A 20981-nucleotide genomic window follows, 5' to 3' on the forward strand; every position below is an offset into this window, starting at 1 on the left:
GCCTTCCAAGTTATCTTCTGAAAACTACTAAATCCCCAGCACCCCCCCCCCCCCCATGTAATATAGATTATTACAATGTAATGAAATTAAAGTGGAGCTAAACTCTGATTTTTTTTTTTGTAAATAAGTGGGCCCTGGGAGAGTTATGCCATAACGTTTGCACTGCATATTAGCACATTATGATAGACTTACCTTTCAAACAATGCCATCCAGCGCTTCGCTGATAGTGCTTTCCACTGTCATTGTGCTTCCATCTTCTGCCGGTGTTGCTTTGGGGGTTCGGTCTGTTCAGTTGCTTGATTGATCAGTTCATGATATCATTATTCTCATGCTTGTGGGAGATGGAATGCCATACATGTGTAGTTAGCTGAGCTTCATGGCTCAGCGTTCATTACCATTGGCAGGTAGGGAAAAGAATTTGTGACAGAAGTGACCTATAGGCTCTCTTCTATCAAAAAACCCTACCTGTCAGCAGTTTTTATTTTTTAGAGTTCATTTCCACTTTAAGAGATGAAGATGTGATTTGTTCCTGTCATTGCTTCCTACATAGATACAGTAAAAAAAAAATCTAAAAAAAAAGGAAATCAATACAGCCACCATGCCAACATATTACATTTGTTTTGGGGTTTATAAATACTTTCATTGTCTAAGCTGACCAGTCAGCCAGACAAACATTAAATTACATTTTACCTGTCATTCATAGGGCAACAAATAGCCTGGAAATGGCATACAATGTAATTTGTTGTTTAAATACAGTTTTAATTAATTTATACAAGCCCAGGATGGCCAGTAATAATATGCTTTTAACTGTTAAATCCAAGTTTCCTTGATGTCTAAATAACTTGTGTCTGTTGTTCACCATATAAAACAATAACTAGCATCAGATAACAAGACTTTGAAAGTAATTGTATTTTGTTAAAGTAATTAACAGCAGAGCTTACCCCATGTAACATCATTAACATCATGTAAGTAATCATCGTTCACTAACCCAAGAATCCTTGCCAATCAGTTCAATTACAGTTTATTGCCTTTTCCAATGTACAAGTTTCCAGCAAGTCTTAAAAGTGAATTTGAAGATAAGAACGTCTCCAGAAGACAAAGCATCAGAAATCAATGAGTCTGTGTTTTGTGGTCTCCCGTTGTTTCTTCTATGGTGAAACAGATCTTAAATGTTTTAGGTGGTGTTAAATAGTTTTGGCCTGTATTTGAATATACCTGCTTACTTTTATCAGATTAACATATACTAGCGAAGTAGATATCATTAGCATTGAGAAATATATACTGTATACACAAAAAAAAAGAGAAAAAAAACATACACACACATTTACGCATACACATACAAACATACACACAATATATATATATATATGTTTTTTATGTTTTTAAATTTGTTATCATGTATATCGTATACATTCTGTAGCATTTGCTTTTGTCTGGCATGCATGTATGTGGGAGGTATTTATTGATAGGAGGATATATTTCATGAACATGTTGGAATGTTCATTTCCTAGAATCTATTGCTGGAGGAAATGTCTCTCCAGACTTGACACCATGCTTTGGATAAGTAACAGCAGGAGATGAGACCACCAAACAGCCTCAGCCTTTTTACAAGCATACAGTATACTCTTGGGTTCAAAGGACAGAAGTTGTTCTTTATAATAATGAATCTCACTATGGGCAAATGACATTTAGCATATCAAAGGACTGAACTTTATGGAGTGGGCTTCCATTGTTTGAATGGTTCCTGCAGTGTCATTCAGTCTTTGGATAACCTTTCCATGTCCACAGCATGAAGAAGTTTAACATACATCATTAAGAAAAACAAAACCATTTGATGGATATTTTGTTCCATATGTTGGAAATTGCTACAAAGACAAAATATATTCCTCTCCCATTAGACTCTACAGATACTGCAAGACTATTTACATTACATTAAAGGAATTCCTGTATTATTTACTGCTTTCCACATCACGTTGAACAGCTTTGTACCAAGTAAACCATTAATGACAGCAGGAAAATGTATTTAGGGCAATGCCCCAACTGGCCAAGCCTGTGTAAAGACATGAATAGTTCCCCCATTAGATATTTCTGACCAGATTTAGCAATAGTACCAATAGTTATTGTCTGTGGAACCAGCTTCTGTCCAACCAATTTATATTGGGAAAATTGGACAGTTTGAAAGGGTTTTTTTTGGCTTATCCATCTTCTTAAAAGACAAGTTGACATCTGATGTACTTCCTTAGGGCTTCACAGCATGAACATATGAGCTTAGGTGACTCAAATATTTACATACGAAGCATCAGAAGGCGACACCTCCCCTCAGTCATCCCATCATCTGGGATATATAGCTACTTTACTCTCTGGGGCAATACCCTAAGGTAGGCCATACATGATTCATTTGTTTTTTTTTTGTTTAACCAGCAGGTTAAATGAAAAAAATAAAAGACCCAGTTCTCCATCCACAAACCCAATGCGGATGGGGGAATCATTCCCGCTATGCAATTGTGTTCTGACAGCGGGGATCCTTCCACGGCATTCAGAATACACTAATAAGTGTTGCCGGCTATTGCCAGCAGCACTGACCATTCGGGAAGAACCTAATAAACTGTTTGTAAAGAAATCAATTGGTAGATCAACTTCTGGACAACCAGGCTACCCATACATGCCAAACCAGCTTAATTTCGATCCATGTATGGCTGCCTAAAGGAGCAGACTGTTTATTAAATTTAAATACAGAATCGTGCATAAGGGAAACTACAATATTTCCACATGATTAGATATATGAAGTAAGCACATGTTCAAATTGTTTACTGAGTAAAGTGAACATTGAATATTCAAAGTGAACAGCCTCTACTACTTTAAAAAATCAATCCATTACTATTACATTGAAAGTGAAAATAAATTTTTCCTTTTACCTCCTTTTCTGTTGTAGATGTAACATAATAAAAACCTGGCATAATTTCTAGCCTTCTCATTTCTATCCAAATCATAATAAAAAGAGGTTTGGGCTGGAGTTCTGCTTTATAAATACAATACTTCAAGCTGAACTCAAAGCAAACAGTTAAATACACAGTTGAAATATGTACATTGGTGCAGGGGGAGGGATTGCACAGGTGAGCAGTATAAGAGGAGTGGAGAGAAGTTCAATGGAGTGTAGAAGGGGTGAAGGGAGGTGCAGAGCTTAACATTATATGAGGGATGCAGAGGTAATAAGTCTAAGAGGGGTGCTGGAGTTGTGAAGAGGTGATTCGTTTAAGAGGAGCGCAGAGCTGAGCAGTGTAAGAGGGGTGCAAGTGGTGATACAAAAGGTTATTAGTGTAAGAGGGATGCAGAGGTAATCAGTGTAGGAGGGGTGTACAGATGATCAGTGTGAATAGAATTCAGGGGGTTGCAGAAGTGAGCAGTATAAGAGGGTTGCAGGGGGTATGGGGAGGTGATCAGTGTAAGAGGGCTTCAGAGGATTAGTGGTGAGCAGTGTAAGAGGGCTTCAGAGGATTAGTGGTGAGCAGTGTAAGAGGAGCTGCAAAGGTGAGCAGTGGTACAATGGAAGTGCCGAGGTCAGCAGTTGTGGAAGAGGGATACAGAGGTAAATGATAAACAAGACTTGTAGAGGTGAGCGGTGGAGTCCCTGACCATTTTAATAAAGCTGTTCTTTAAGGTAGGCTCAAACAAGGTTTTATCCTTCTGTACATAATTTTTATGCATAAAGACATATTTATTGGAGACATATTTATTTAATTTAAGAATATAAAAATGGTTATGCTAAAGATTTAGGGTTTATGCGCATGAGTTCGAAAAATGCAGCTGAATCCACTGAATGCCCTTTTTATGCATTTAAACATAGATGTATAATTTTCTATGGGTCTGTGTGCACAGGCATAAAGATCAGTACATCTACACTGTGTTCAGATCTGTAGAAAAAAAAAATCTGCATATGATGTCCAGCATACGTTTTTGATAACATTTAAATGGGTATAGCACTAATGCACTCTCTTGGAGCCACCTGTCCTAGCAATAGAAGAAGACTAGGTGGCAAAATCCATCTTCGTCCTAGTATCAGAAGGTCCTAGGTGGCAGAAGTCACGTGCATTCTGGCAACAGAAGGACACTAGGGGCAGACGTATCTTGCCTTCTTACTAACAGAAGAATGCTAGATGGCTTCCTTCATTAGCCTCCTGCATCCAGCAATAAAAAGATGCTAGCTGGTTTCTTTCAGAAGTTGACTGTATCCTAGCAACAGAAAACCATTTAAGCTGTAACAATGTACAGTTTGCTAAAAACGTTACATGCGTACAACGTACAGAACACCTTTTATGCAGAAACTTGCTGCCAGCTTCTGCCAGCAAGATGCCTGTGTCCTAGCAAAAAAAACTGCTGGGGGCAGAAGCCACCTACATCCAAGCAACAGATTAACTTTAGGTGGCAGAAGCTGCCTGCATCCTAGCAATAGAATGATCCTAGGTGACTTCGTTCAGAAGCTTCCTATGTCCTGGAAACAGGAAGACACTAAGCAGCAGAAGCTGCCTGCCTTCTAGCAATAGAAGAAAGCTAGGCAGCTTCCTTCATTTTCAGCCTTAGCAACAAAGGGATGCTATTAGACGTCCTTCAGAAGCTGCCTGTGTCCTAGCAACAGAAAGACACTAGGCTGCAGAAGCATCCTAGCAACAGAAATAGGGTTGGTGGCTTCCCTTTTTTGCAGCCTGCATCCTAGCACCAAAAGGACACTAGTCAGAAGTAGCCTCCTGAGTCCTAGCAACATAAGTATGTTAGGTGGCTTTCTTCAGAAGACACCTTAATCTTAGCAACAAAAGGCAACTTACACTATAAATAAATAGCTAGTGTTGCGCTAAGTGAAATTTACATACATCAAAAATTTACATAAATAATATGTGTCCAATAAAGGATAAACAAAAGGTGCTCAATAGTGAACCATTGCCAGAAATAGATATTTTGAATAAACATATGAAACAGTTCTTATAAGGTATATAGAACAGTCCCCTCTGATTCTGTGATAAGTAATGGAAAATCTTCATTCCAATATAACCACCAATGTGAGAATTGCACCACCGTGATATGAAATTGAAGGCTTACCAGATCCTTTGACCCCTTAATTATAGGGGGTTAATACACGCCTGATATATATCATTCCATCCAGACTCATATGCCTCGGGTCAGATCACATGTACCATCTGAAGCTCCTCAAGCCAATACCAATACCAATACAATGCAAAACATAAGGGAATTGAGGGCCCTGCTCTATCGAGCTTACAATCTAGGAGGGAGGGGATGGTGGCACAGGAGGAGAAAGCTGTGGGGGATGGAGTGGTAGGAAGAATGGAGGAGGTCGGCAAGTTAGCAGGGGGTGGGGTAGGCTTCCCTGAAGAGGTGGGTTTTCAGGGTGTGCCTAAAGGAGAGGAGAGTAGGTGATAATCTGATGGGTTGGGGCAGGGAGTTCCAGAGGATGGGTGACACCCTGGAGAAGTCCTGGAGGCGGGCATGGGAGGAGGAGACCAGGGAACTAGAGAGAAGGAGGTCTTGTGAGGAGCAGAGTGTGTGTGCTGGGCGGTACTTGGATATTAGGTCAGTGATGTAGTTCGGGCCAGTATGGTGGACAGCTTTGTATGTCAGTGTTAGGATTTTGAATTTTATCCGTTGCGCAATCGGAAGCCAGTGGAGGGATTGGCAGAGGTGGGTGGTGGAAACGGAGCGATTGGAAAGGTGAATGAGTCTGGCAGCCGTATTCAGGATCGACTGAAGTGGGGATAGCCAGCGGCGAGGCAAGCCAGTGAGGAGGGAGTTGCAGTAGTCGAGTTGTGATATGATGAAGGAGTGGATGAGCTGTTTAGTGGTTTCTGGGGTTAGGAACGTGCGTATTTTGGAGATGTTGTGGAGGTGGAGTCTGCACAAGTTTGTTAATGATTGGACTTGGGGCTGGAAGGATAGGTTGGAGTCCAGAATGACACCAAGTACTATGGCCTGCGGAGCGGGTTTAATGATGGCGTTGTTGGACGTGATGGAGAAGTCAATGGGGGGTGGGGACTGGGCTGGGGGGATAACAAGAAACTCGGTTTTGGAGAGGTTCAGTTTAAGGAAGTGGAGTGACATCCAGTCTGATATGTCGCTCATTAGGTGTGTGATTGGGGCGGAGACCGAGGGGGTGAGGTGGGGGGTTGAGAGATAGATTTGTGTGTCGTCGGCATAGAGGTGGTAGTTGAAGCCCTGAGAGTGTATGAGTTGGCCAAGGGAGGAGGTGTAGATGGAGAAGAGAAGGGGCCCGAGGACAGAGCCTTGAGGGACCCCAACAGAGAGGGGGAGTGAGGGGGAGGTGGTAGCATTATAGGTAATGCTGAAAGAGTGTTGTGACAGGTAGGATGAGAGCCAGGAGAGAGCAGATTCTCTGAGGCCGAGGGAGTGTAGTTTTTTGAGGAGGAGGGGGTGGTCGACTGTGTCGAAGGCCGCAGAGAGGTCAAGGAGTAGGAGCACTGAATAGTGGCCATTAGCTTTGGCGGTTAGCAGGTCGTTGGAGAGTTTGAGTAAGGCAGTTTCGGTGGAGTGCAGGGGACGGAAGCCAGACTGTAGGGGATCGAGGAGGTTGTTGTCATTGAGGTGAGAGCATAGGCGGGTGTAGACTAGGCGCTCGAGGAGTTTAGATGTAAATGGCAGCAGGGAGATGGGTCTGAGGTTGTTCGGGTCATTGGGGTCCAGGGAGGGCTTTTTAAGTATGGGGGTGATGTGTGCATGTTTCAGAGGGGAGGGGAAAGTGCCGGAGGAGAGGGAGAGAATGAAGATATGGGTGAGGGAGCGTAGGATGGAGGGGGAGGGAGGTTGTAGGAGTTGTGAGGGGATAGGCTCGAGGGGGCAGGTGGTGAGGCGGGCATCAGAGAGGATCTTGGAGACTTCTTCGATGGTAGTAAGGTCAAAGATGCGGAGTGTTGGGGGAGCTTCAGTATGAGGAATGTAGGGTAGGGTGGAAGTGGAGGCCAGAGCAATGGTGGGGCTGTGGGAGAGGGGTGATGAGGGGGTAGCTCAGTGAGGGGGAACGGGGTTGGAGGGAGTTTGAGCAGCGACGAAGTCCCTACGGGTTATGCCGAGGGGAAGGGGGGATGAGGGGGTAGCTGTGTGAGAGGGGACGGGTTGAGAAGGCGTGTGAGTTGCAGCGATGTCCTTGCGAATTGTCTCAATCTTGTTTTTGAAGTGATTGGCAATCTCAAGGGCAGTGAGTGAGGTGCTGGGTGGAGGTGGGGGTGGCGAGAGTAGAGAGTTGAAGGTGGAGAAGAGTCAGCGAGGATTGGAGGAGAGGGCCTTGATGAGGGTCAGGAAGTAGGCTTGTTTGGCTGCATGGAGGGAGGAGGTGTAGGTGTAGAAGGCAGATTTGTAGTGGGTGAAGGCTTGTTGGGATTCGGTTTTGCGCCATAGTCGCTCCAGGGCACGACTGTGTCGTTTGAGGGTTTTGGTGTGATCAGTCTGCCAGGGCTGGAGCGGTCGGGGTCTGATGTTGTGTGTGGTTAAAGGCACTAGTGAGTCAAGGGCTGTTGACAGCGCGTTGTTGTAGGCAGTCATAGCCAAGTCGGGACAGGACAGGGGGAGGATGCTGTCGTGGAGTTGATCAGCTGCAGAGTGGAGGGGGGCAGGGTTAAGGTTGCAGAGGTTACGGCTGGTAGTAGTGTGACATGTGGAGGGGTAGGCGTTGGAGGACGAGGAGATAGAGAAGGTAACCAGATTGTGGTCAGAGAGAGGGAAGGGGGTGTTAGTGAGGTTGTGGGGAGCGCAGCCGTTGGAGAAGACAAGATCAAGGATATTACCGTTGGAGTGGGTGGTGGATTGTATGCACTGTGCAAGTGCAAAGGAGGAGGTTAAGTGGAGGAGATGGGATGTGGCCGGGTTGTCGAGGTTGACAGGGATGTTGAAATCCCCAAGGATGATGGTGGGTAGCTCAGAGGAAAGGAAGAAGTGTAGCCAGGAGGAAAAGTCATCCAGGAAGCGGGATATGGATCCAGGAAGCCGGTATATCACAGCAATCTTCAGGGGGGTTGGGGAAAATAGTCGGACACAGTGGGCCTCGAAGGAGGAGAAGGATAGGGAGGGGGGGGTTTCGGAGGAATCGGAAGGTGCTCTCCGGTGACAGGAGCAGACCAACCCCACCACCTTTACGACCGTTGGGCCTGGGTGAGTGGGTCCAGGTGAGACCGCCGTAGGAGAGTGCAGCAGGGGAGGTAGCGTCAAATTGAGGGATTCCCCTGACATGTTTCGTGCGAATTGCACGTTATCAAAGTTTACCCCTTTGATAACGTGCAATTCGCACGAAACATGTCAGGGGAATCCCTCAATTTGACGCTTTTTTCTGTTATTGATTGCTTTTCATGGGGATATACCTGTAAGCCATTGCTGTGTCACATGTGAGTGTCCTGCAGTTCATTGATGTTTTTGGATCTTAAATAAACAATACTACACTATTAGCACTATTTTGCCTCCTCGGCTCGTTATATTTCGAGCCATCTAAAGTGGAGCGGTTTCAGGAGTCTGGACAGCGTTGGACTCTCTGGTGAGTCTGAGGTGACCCCCAAGCATGAGTGACATCATTCCTGGGAGTCCGCTACAGCCCTAGATGACGCCATACCAGTGACCAGACCCTGAAGTCTTCACGGATTATTTACATACAACACTCAGTTTGTATGTACTTCTGGTAAGTGCATTATTGTACTATCTCTTCACGAAGCGTCCAGGAGTATATTGCACCATTTGATCTCTACCGTATTGGAATACCTTCTGCTTTGCGGACTTATTTGTACCACATATGAACACTCTTTATGAACATATTTGACTTTCTTGTTCTTTATGGTTATTGCCACAACGTTAATATTAAGCGCTGCATTATTAAGACTTTTATTTCATTACTAATGGAGGTGTTCGGGTCAGTGGGAGAGTGGAGTAATAGGAGGAGGTGGTGGGTGCCGTAGAGGGGTGAAGGAAGCAGTGAGGACACTATATATAATTGTTTGGGAGGGGCAGAGGGATATAGTGAATGGATTTTGGGAACGGAGGAGAGGAAAATGAGAAGGAGGAGTGGAAGAGGCATTATGGGGAGGTGATGAGAGCAATAGTAGGGAGATGATAGCAATGAGGGGCAGATGTACAAGTTTTGGGGTGGAGCAGAGGGGTAAAGAAATGAGATTTGGGAACAGAGGATAGTAATATGATAAGGAGAGGAGGGGGCGTATTATATAAAGGTACACGGAGTGGGACTCAGACTTGTAAGAGATGTTTCCCAGGGTGTTTGCTTGCAGTCTGTCCAGCGTGCAGTAGAGTTTCTTGCTGTTGTTGTGTCTTCCTGCTGCTTAAGTTCTCCTGCTTTAGTTCAACTGCTGTGTTTAACTGCTTCGCACTCCTTCAATGCAGCACTCGATCAAAAGCAGCACCCCCATCAGAGACTGTGCCCCCCATCAGTGATCTCCCCCCATATGCTTAAAATCCTACCAGTATGGAACTCCACGGGTGTAGAGGAAATAATGATATAAATCATCCCACTGAAGTGAAAAATAGGTTTCAGACTGTATAGTCACCATCCAAGGCCGCCCATCTCGTTGGACCAGTCATAGTTCAGTTTACATCCAAATGCTCCCTCCAAGTGCACTGTCCTATGTTGAGGATTCTTGGAAACCTATTCTTCAAACCTGCAGTTTGCCAGAAGAGAACAAACAGCACTCCGGCATACAAGTCCCTGTTTCCCTTGGCGAAAAAAAAATGCTAATACAGAACTATTTTTTTACAGGCGTTTAGCATTTTTTCTTCCAGAAAACTTGTCTCAAATGTGGAAACCAGAAGGATTTTTTTTCTGGCTCTAAACGCTGAGCTTAACCACTTGCATACGGGGCACTTTCACCCACTTCCTGCCCAGGCCAATTTTCAGCTTTTAGTGCTGTCGCACTTTGAATGACAATTCCAACAATCATGCAACACTATGAAATTTTTACCATTTTTTTGAGACAGGGTGTTATTTTGGTGGTATTTTATGCTAAATAAACAAAACAGCGACAGAAATGTTTGAAAAAAAATGTTTTTCTTACTTTCTGTTATTAAATTATGCAACTAAGTAATTTTTCTCCTTCATTGATGTGCACTAGTGAGGCTGCATTTATGGGCACTGATAGGCTGCACTGATGAAGCAGCACTGATGGGCATTGATGAGGCAGCATTGATGAGGCTACACGAATATGCGGCACTGATCGGTGGCACTAATGGGCACTGATAGGTAGCACTGATGGGCACCTATAGGCAGCACTGATTGGCACTTATGGGGCTGCACTGATAATCAGGGCATGGATGACCAGTGCCCTGATTATCAGTGTAGATGTCCCCGTGAGAATCGCCAGTTACCGGCTCTCTTCTCCTCACGCTGTCACAGTGCGTGAAGAGCAGACTGCAGATAACTGGCAAGTCTATTTACATGTGATCAGCTGTGATTGTAGACAGCTGATCATGTGGTAAAGGGTCAATGTGATTGGCCCTTTACCTCTCTCTATGTTTATGTCCTTCATACACAGGGATCACAGAGCGCTCTTGATGCAAGCCCTGTGGATGCACAGGGGGGTGGGGTTCTTGGAGGACGTCAATAGACGCCATCCCAAAATCAGCCAACTGCGCTGAAGACATCATTTGCCTATACAGTGGTCGGCAAGTAGTTAAAATATGCCTCTAAATGTCCTAATGTGCATGGACACATAGGATAACAGTGAACTGCTTCTACAGGCAAAACACAAAACTCCTGTAGAAGCAGTGTTTTTTTTCATCCCATTGGGCATGAATCCTTAACTGGTCATACATTTTGGATACATATATGTCAGTGGATACTGAATGACCAGGATCAGGAGGCAAGCACAACTGTACGCATGACAGTATTCCTGTGTGCATGCTGTCTTTGTACACTGCTTTTATTGCTACCATCCCAATTCAGATGCTAGTTTTCTGTGTCATTGAGATTTGGCTACGCTAGTGTGTGACCAAATCTTGTCCTATCTTTGTATGTGCTTTTTATCTGAATGTGCTGCTTTTTATGGAGATGTCATAGAACACATACAAGACTAATATTACTTAGTCTAGTGAACCAGCGAAGCTGTGTTCACTTCAGTCATCCAATCATATACAAGCAAACTTCCTGTTTTGTTTACCTTTTTCTCACACATTATTGGATTTTTCTTTTTTGCAATAAGTTTTTATTACATTTTAATGTTGTAATGGAAGACAAAGCATCTTAGTATATATAACCATGACGATAACAAACGGTAACATATCATAAAAAATTAAAGCTTTACAAAGTACAAGTGTCATAAGGATAGTATACATAATACAATATTAATTTTAAACACAATATAATATAAGACAATATAAAATAATCATAGTCTTTATATACTGTATGTGTCTTAGAGTTTCATTGAATCTAAGTAAAAGATGATATAATATTGATGATATAAATCATAAAATTGTAGATTTTTTGGTGTAGTAAAGGGAAAAAAGATTGAAGAGTAGAAATGACATGTGGACCAAACACGTGGAAATTAGCTTTAACAAAATTTGGGTTTATAAATGTAACCAAGATTTATCAAAGTCTATTGAGAGAATTAAATCAATCCAAAGAGACCAGATTTTCTCATAAACTCGAGCCTTATCATAGAGGGTTGCTGATAATTTTGCATCAGTCAAATACTACATCATCTTTTTTTCACTTGAGTAGGAGTTGGTACGGAAGACCACCAAGCGTTTTTTCAAAGTGAACCCAGCTTCCCCCTAAGTGATCATTCACTTTTGCTTTGCTAAGTTAATAGTCTATATTCCTTTGGTAGATCAACCCCATTGCTTCCTAGGAAAAATAATTGAAAGCACCTTAATTCTACCTTTGATAATTACATTTTTTGGCAGTGAAATATAAAAGAACACAGACACAGGTATTTAATTTAAATATTTTCTTAAAAGATACCCGTAAAGGTTTATTTTAGTTCAGGATTCACATTCTTTATGAAAAGTGCATATGTTTTGTTTTAAGCAATATTTACAACTGACATGCATATCAATATACAATAGTATTTAATGTTTACATTTACAACATTGATAAATTAATAGGAAACAACAAAAATAATTCAACAACAAAGAAAATACAAGACATAAACATTATAGTATAGTCCGTGGCAAATGGGTTACTTAACTTATCTCTGATGTCCCCGGTTCTTCCTTTTTATGGAAGTATTGTCAGTAATTTTGTCCTTGGAGCAATAATGCTTGACTACCACTTGCTTGCATTGCTCACACTTTACTGTGCAACACCAATGGAACTTGCAGTTACAACTGCTAATAATCTCGATCTTTTTTTCTTCCACTTTCAGGCCACATTCAGTACAAAGCCTTCTGCAGCTTCTCCTCTCCCATTGTGACAAATTTTTACCACTCTGTAAGCATTCCCGTCCCTCTGTTCCCTGAAGACCCAAGCTGACATTTTTTAAACAATAATCAGGAGAGTCTTCCAGGAATATAAGCTCAGATTTAGCAACAGAGCCAAAAGCATCAGCGATTGCTCCTCTGTTATCTGCACTATTTCCAGACCTAATTTTCCTCTTGTCCATTTCTAGTTTCAGACCCTGGTCATGTTTGACTTTCAAGTGGTTCCCAATGTCCCGGAATTCTGCAAGCTGCAACCAACACGTTTGCACACTACAGCTTCCGGATACGCCATGGCACTTGCAGGTCCTTTTCATTGTTGCTTTGACTGCCTATTTGAAAGAAATGCTTACAATTAGACATACAATTTTAGACTAACAATGTTAACTTGTTTGTGATATATACAATTTTGGCCTGGGTTCACACTTGTGCAGTGCGGCATAACACATGTCATTCGCACAAGAACCACACCGCATTCCTGTGCAAATCAAATGTGAATTCTGTGTGGTGCAATTTGAGCCATACATTTTGTATGACTCAAATCGCACCGCATTTGCACCAAAAAGGTGCAGGACCCTTTTTTTGGTCCGCACTAGAATCGGATCACATGGGTATTCACACCCATGCGATTTGATTCTGCAGATCGCACCGCGTTTTGCTGACCGATTTTTGGGGTGTTGTTAATTTAACATGCAGCAGTTCGCATGAATGGGGTGCGATTGTGATGCGTTGCAAATTCTGCACCGCATCAGTGTGAACCCAGGCTAAAGGGGAACTTTAGAGAGAAAAGTGGTGGATTTTTAATGCAGAAGAGACATAATGGGGTGGATTTACTAAAACTGGAGAGTGCAAAATCTAGTGCAGCTGTGCATGGTAGCCGATCAGCTTCTCACTTCAGCTTGTTCAGTTAAGATCTGACAATAAAACCTGAAAGCTATGCGAAGCTGCACCAGGCTTTGCAATCTCCAATTTTAGGAAATCAAACCCCTTGTCTCTTCCTCATTAGTTTCTTACCTGCCTACCCTCTCTCCACACTGAGATGTGCACATGCAGCTCAGTGTACAATTTTGACAATGCTGACATGAACAAACTCCTGCGCATGCACAGAAGTGATGTAATCTCGGCCCTGCCAATGAAAAGAGCTAAACATCAGTATCGGAAGACAGACTAGCCAAAGATGTCAGCAGCTGGCGGGGAGCTCTGGAACACCACAGCACAGGCATTAAGGTATAGTATAGATCCACTTTAAACAGCACACATTACATTTTATTTTCTCAGTAGCTTTCCAACCAGGGAACAAGGTAGAAAACTGGTATTTAAACATTGATTTTCACACCTAGTGCCCAAATTTACATACAATACACACTTAAGCCAATTATGATGGAGCTTATAAACATGGCTACCATGAGTTCCTAGATTGTATTCAGTAATTTTAATTGTGCAGTACTACTGTTCACTTTGTGTAGTTAAGGTATAAATTTACCTTGAGCAAGATTTTCCAAAACTCCCCCTATGCATTTCCATATCTTCTGAATAGTACATACCAGTGTATTTAAAATGCTTTACCTCCCCCCATCACACATGCAGATGTGTGTGTGGGTGGTTCTCCATGAAAGAAGCTGATCCCTTGATCCCCCTGCTTTCTGCCATTTACTGGACTGGCTGGACTTTACAATTCTCCACCCCCCTAGAGGTCAATCCAAACTGCGCACATGAACAGTGCGCCCTCTCCTGCTCTAGCTGAGCTCAGCTAGAGCAGGAGAGAGCGCACACGTGCAGTTTGATCAGCCAGAGCGGCTGCTAGTGGGAACACAATTGTAATATGATATGCCCGTTCTTAACCTCTGAAACTACTAAGCAACTTATTCACTCCCTGGTTATCTCTCGCCTTGACTATTGTAACTCCCTCCTAATTGGCCTACCTCATCCCAGGCTCTCCCCTCTTCAGTCTATCATGAATGCTGCTGCCAGACTCATCCACCTTACTAACCATTCCATATCTGCCATCCCTCTCTGCCAATCCCTCCACTGGCTTCCCACTGCCCAACGGATAAAATTCAAAACATTAACAATAAAATATAAAGCCATTTATAACTCTGACCTAAATTACATCTCCAAATATCACTCAAACCGTACTCTCCGCTCCTCGCACGTCCTCCTGCTCTCCAGCTCCCTTGTCTCCTCCTCCCATGCTCATCTCTAGGACTTCTCCAGAGCTTCCCCCATCCTCTGGAACTCTCTGTCCCAATTTATCAGACTACAGTTATTACCTTTTGTACCACTAGCCCCTCCCTCTTAGATTGTAAGCTCCAAGGAGCAGGGCCCTCCTAACCCTCTTGTATTGAACTGTATTGTTCCAGTATTGTCTCCCATTATATTGTAAAGCACTGAGCAAACTGTTGACGCTATGTAAATCCTGTATAATAATGATAATAATGTCTAGCCCATCTTTTAAGCAGCAGGTGGATTGAGCTCTGCAGCTCTGCATAGAAACCAGTCAGCTTCCAATTTTTTTTGTCAAATCTTAATTGAACAAGCTGAAATTAGAAGCTGATTTGCTGCCATGTAGAGCTGTCCCAGATTTTACACTCTCCAATTTTAGTAAATCAACCCAAATGTTTCAATAGTAAAACTTATTTTAGCCAATTTTTTCACCAATTTTTGTTTGGCATGCAACACCACTGCCATTGCTGACTACAGAAGATAGCTCAAATATTTGTAATCGTGAACATGAGCAGTAGAATATATTCAGTACACCATGGCTAGAAAACCATTTTCCTTTCAGAATTGTATTCCTCTTGTGACACTTCTGGTGTTGTAGAAAGTTACCCTATTAGGAACCTTAATCCCAAACTAAAGACACATTAAGCAGAGGTGTGAACATTACCTATTGCTTAGCACACACTTCTGTGACACTTTCACTGACTGTTCTAAGTTTGCACTTGTCACATTTAGAAGGTGCTAAAGGTACAAAAAAAGTATGGTTTTTCTGGTGACCTTTCAGTGGAAAGAAGTCTCGTAGGCTATTCTATTTTAATTCTGGCAGGTTAAAAGAAGATATCAAAATGGAACGCGATTATCAAACAATTGTTAATAGACTTACAAGTCTTCCTGCTTCATTGTTATGTAAGTTCATTAAAGCCCGGGCATCTTGTCCTGTCTCTAGGCCATCCACAAACAGCTTCGAGATCCTCTCTCCAAAATCAACATTATCGCTGCATCCACCCCATACCCAGCCTCTTCCACCTATTAAAATAAAAGCATGGGTTTTTTATTTTAATCCTCCAGCACCATCTTAACCACACTTTGGCACATTACACTGTAGGAAAAATCAGATCAACATGCTAAATGAAAATACACAATTAAGGATGTGTATATGTGTTCTTTTTAACTAATGAAAGAAAGGTTATTTTGCATATGTAATGTAATGACCTTTTGGGCATCCCCCCCACTGTGCATTACAATAGTATACTACTACAGATAACAGCAGGTAACTGGCTGTTAGAACCAGGAAACCAGAGGCACAAATGGAAATTTCCCATAGCTAGCCCACAGTAAAATGCATGGCAGTTCATAAGGTTACTTTTTTTAAGGATACATTCTTGTAACTTTAACATGCACAATCTAGTCATCTGTGTTACATAAAAATGTTCACCTTAGATTATCCCAGAATTTTAAATTCAATTCTTAACATTTAAAAATTGTGGTTATATGTTTTGTAGGGTTTATGAAATGGCATATATCTCTGAACCATAATGGTCCAAGTCACAGATTCACAGAGGTTACATTAATGCATAACAATTCACAACTACATATGATCATATTACATATTACAGAGTTTTACATATATTTGTATGTTATTATTATTATATTAATATACAAATAAAATATACTGTGTAAACAGACCGAGTAGGTTAGGCAGTATTCTAAATATCTGGTATAGCTTTACCATTAAAAATATTTAACTTTTTTGCACAGGGTGACAATGGACCGATAGCTCTTTCACAAAGATGGTTAGGGGTTGGGATATCTGTCATATGGTATTCACTTGTAACTCTGAGACCCTCTGCAGTCTTCTCCCTTGCTTACATAGTAAAAGCTTTATTTCCTTTTCTCCACAAAAAAAGTATATAATGATCATCAATTGGTTTCAGAAAATCATTATGTACCTCTGATGCTGAGTTCCATGTGTTACGGTTCTCTAGCTATCCTCTACCTGGCTCTATTCTCACAAATTAAGTTGCATTAAATCAGGTGAAGAAATAACCACTCTTAAAATATACCATTTAAAATGTAGGCAAAACATGTACATAGTAGACTTGCTATATATAATCAGCACAGCAGAGAGTTATTCTAGCATTGGTTGGGCTATTTCTTTAAATATATTAAAAATTGGTGAGACATAAACTTACCAATCCTTCCATTTCTGGAATCATCACATCCGCAGTTATCAAAATCCCCCATGCTGCAGTTTCTAGTCAAAGTATACATTACGCCTGCTGAGCTGATAGCATGTACAAAAGATGTTTCTCTTGTTGCTACAGAATAGAAAAGAGAAAGTAAAAAGATTATATATATATATATATATATATATATATATATATATATATAGAGAGAGAGAGAGAGAGAGAGAGAGAGAGAGAGAGAGAGATGTTGTATGTAAATATATACAAAATTGAAGATATACTGTAACAATTTGTAATCATGAAAGTTTACATAAACAGAAAATATACTTTTAGGGCCAGTTCTCACTACAAAAATGCATTCCGGACATGTTTTTGCTAACAGTTCACACCACACGCAGTTCCGGTGCAGTTTTGATGCAGTTTGCCATGTTCCAGTATGGTTCTGTGCAGAAAAAATGCACCATGCTCTACTTTTATTTCTGCACCGGAAATAGACTGGAACTGACTGCACTAGTGTGAACCAGGGCCATTGGAAAGCATAGAAAACACTGTGCATGCATTTTTGATTCAGAAAAAAAGCACACTGAACTGCATCTAGTGTGAACTAGCCCTTAGGGCCGGTTCACACTATAGAAACACAGTCCAGATGCGTTCTGGATGCATTTTTACATGCGCATTTTTAGGCGTTTTTGATGCGTTTCGGTGCGATTTTTATGCATTCCAGTTAATTTCCCCCCCCTCTCTTTTTCTTCCACCTAAATAGGGACATGTGTGTTCCAGTGCATTTCTGGTGCATTCCAGTACGTTCCGGTGCAGTTTTGATGCATTTTGCCACGTTCCAGTACAGTTCTGTTCAGAAAAAATGCAACATGTTCTACTTTTTTTCTGCATCCGGAACGCACTGGAACTGCAAGCACTGATGTGAACTATTACATTGACAACCATATAACCTACTTTCTATGCATTTTGGATGCAGAAAAAATACAACTGAAACTCATGTGTAGTGTGAACTGGCCCTTAGTGTTATAAGAGTCCTTTCAGTGGTGTGGTTTGTAGATTTTTCCAGGGCAGAATATGTACTGATCATAATTTTGAAATATAAACCTGGAAACGTAGAGACATTTTTAAAAAAAAAGACAATACAGGCAGAACTGAGGGTTTTCCAACTGCAGGAATTCATAATTATAAGATATCAGTTTACTATGGTCAAATTAGTGAAGGATTATTATCTTAGTGAGTTAGTCCACATAAGAGAATATGAAATTTTAGTTGACTAAAAATTGTGCCCCACTTTCAAAAGCTTGTATTTGTCAATAAAATATGTGCACCATATGTACCAAATTAGTTTTTAAATGGAACCAAAAACATTCAGCAGCATTTAATAACAACTACGATCCAATTTATACATCAATTTACTGTTCTGTAAAACCACTTTATATTACATTTAAAAGGTAAAATACATTACCAGATCTGAGTCCGTTGTGGGTTGCCAGCTGAAGCGCACTTTCTGGACAGTTCCATCTTTCCCATGCAAACTGATATTTACATTCCTCAATACCACTCTGAGCTCCAACTGCCACACTTGTGGAATATGTCAAGTATGCCTTTGAAAAAAATAATACCATAAATGTAGTTGCAGTAATTTCTATCTATTATAAAGTAAAATTTAAAAAAAATACTTAGACTTTTACATTACCTTCGGTCCTGTCATTAGAAAGTTGTTGACTGACCTAGAACAAGAATGAGAAACATAACATTGCTAATATTTTTTAGTAACGGAAATGTTTTGGTAATAAAAAAGATCATTTGTATTCAGGCTTACCATGCTGATGCAGTGAAAAAGGGACAAAATACTAATATAGTCGCAATAATGTAGAATATTCTGTATTCCATGATTAATAATCCTTTCCAGTACAATCCAAGATGATGTTTACTGAGTTTAAAGATCCCCAAAAATGAAGAGCATTCAATACTTGTGATACTTATAAGGCACTAGAAGGTATGGCAGGAACCCTGGCTTTTTGCTAGCCAATGGCATTACCTAAAGAATTCATTGGCTAATGTGTAAAAAGGTGACACCCACTGTAACACTTGGGCAGACAATGAAAATGCCTCAGAGTTGCAGTAATAAAGCAATACACTTACAATAGTGTGGTTTTAATTATATTAAAAGTTTTTAAATGGCTTAGTTAAGCCTTCCATTGACAATATAATAGCCAAATAAGTTATCTTCATTGTGTACCAATGCAAACGGTCATGATGCTGATATCATTTTATGGACATTTTAATTAAACCTTATCAACCTTATAAATAAAGAACGCACCTAAAAAAACTAAAAACAAACTATATATGTGATACATACATATATCATTGCCTGAGCTGTTTTTTTGTTTAGTACTGGTTAATTAAGGAGGGTTGGACAATAGTCTCATTTTAAGGCAAACAAAATTCTCTTTTAGATTGTGATCTTTAGCTGTCCTATAATGGCTGACTAAAATTGCCTTCCACATTTGTTCACATTTGCATCAGTAGCACAAGAGAAACATATATTGTTGTAATTAACAATTTGCTGCTGGGAGAGCTCCAGTTCATGTTTGTGCTGTTCACTACATTTTTTAAATGATGTTTTTACTAGACTAAAATTTGTTGATATAAAGTATTATTATTATTATTATACAGTATTTATATATCGCCAACAGTTCGCTCAACACTGTACATTACAATGGGAGACAATACACGAGACAGTACAATAACAATACAATGCGATACACGAGGGGTTCGAGGGCCCTGCTCCTTGGAGCTTACAATCTAAGAGGGAGGGGATAGTGGTACGGGAGGGATAGCTGTGGGAGATGGAGTGGTAGGAAGAGTGGAGGAGATCGGCAATTAGCTGAGGGCAGGGTAGGCTTCCCTGAAGAGGTGGGTTTTCAGGGTGCGCCTAAAGGAGAGGAGAGTAGGTGAAAGTCTGATGGATTGGGGTAGGGAGTTCCAGAGGACGGGTGAAGCCCTGGAGAAGTCCTGGAGGCGGGCATGGGAGGAGGAGACCAGGGAACTAGAGAGAAGGAGGTCTTGTGAGGAGCAGAGAGTATGTTTTGGGTGGTATTTGGATATCAGGTCTGTGATGTAGTATGGGACAGTGTTATGGACAGCTTTGTATGTCAGTGTTAGCATTTTGAATTTTATCCATTGGGCAATCGGAAGCCAGTGGAGGGATTGGCAGAGGGGGGTGGTGGATACGGAGTGGTTGGTAAGGTGGATGAGTCTAGCCGCAGTATTCAGGATCGACTGAAGCGGGGATAGCCTGTGGTGAGGTAGGCCGGTGAGGAGGGAGTTACAGTAGTCAAGTCGTGATATGATAAGGGAGTGAATGAGTTGCTTAGTAGTTTCCGGGGTTATCAACAGACATATTTTGGAGATGTTGTGGAGGTGGAGTCTACATGAGTTTGTCAGCGATTGGACCTGGGGCTGGAAGGACAGATTGGAGTCTAGGATTACACTAAGTACTCTGGCTTGCGGGGTGGGACTGATGGTGGCATTGTTGGTCGTGATGGAGAAGTCGGGGGGGGTGCACAGGCTGGGGGGAAAACTAGAAGCTCAGCTTTGGAAAGGTTCAGTTTGAGGAAGTGGAGTGACATCCAATCCGATATGTCGTTCAGTAGGCTAGTGATTCGGGCGGAGACTGAAGGAGTGAGGTGAGGGGTAGAGAGATAGATTTGCGTTTCATCAGCATAGAGATGGTAGTTGAAGACGTGAGAGTGTATCAGTTGGCTAAGAGAGGAGGTGTAGATGGAGAAGAGAAGGGGCCGGAGGACAGAGCCTTGAGGGACTCCAACAGAGAGGGGGAGTGAGGGGGAGGTGGCAGCGTTATAGATAACACTGAAGGAGCCCTGTGATAGATAGGAAGAGAGCCAGGAGAGAGCGGAGTCTCTGAGGCCAAGAGAGTATAGTTTTTTGAGGAGGAGGGGGTAGTTGACTGTGTCGAAAGCTGCAGAGAGGTCAAGGAGTAGGAGCACTGAATAGTGGCCATTAGCTTTGGCGGTTAGCAGGTCATTGGTGAGTTTGAGTAGGGCAGTTTTGGTGGAGTGTAGGGGACAGAAGCCAGACTGTAGGGGATCAAGGAGGTTGTTGTCATTGAGGTGGGAGCTTAGG

General features: G+C 41.7%; 1 protein-coding gene across 1 annotated transcript; it reads right to left on the reverse strand.

Moving 5' to 3' along the window:
• Positions 1–12059: 12059 nt before the first annotated feature.
• Positions 12060–18725, reverse strand: WNT8A (Wnt family member 8A). Its single transcript, XM_089691269.1, has 6 exons — positions 18655–18725; positions 18529–18562; positions 18298–18436; positions 16839–16964; positions 15530–15672; positions 12060–12758 (listed from the first exon to the last, which is right to left on the reverse strand). The coding sequence occupies exons 1-6, from the start codon at positions 18723–18725 to the stop codon at positions 12198–12200; spliced, it is 1074 nt and encodes a 357-aa protein (XP_089547395.1). The 3' UTR covers positions 12060–12197.
• Between the last annotated feature and the right edge of the window lie 2256 nt (positions 18726–20981).

Source organism: Staurois parvus, unplaced genomic scaffold (genome assembly GCF_062004578.1).
Source record: "Staurois parvus isolate SC_StPar_1 unplaced genomic scaffold, SC_StPar_1.0 ptg000560l, whole genome shotgun sequence".
In the NCBI taxonomy this organism is placed as follows: domain Eukaryota; kingdom Metazoa; phylum Chordata; class Amphibia; order Anura; family Ranidae; genus Staurois; species Staurois parvus.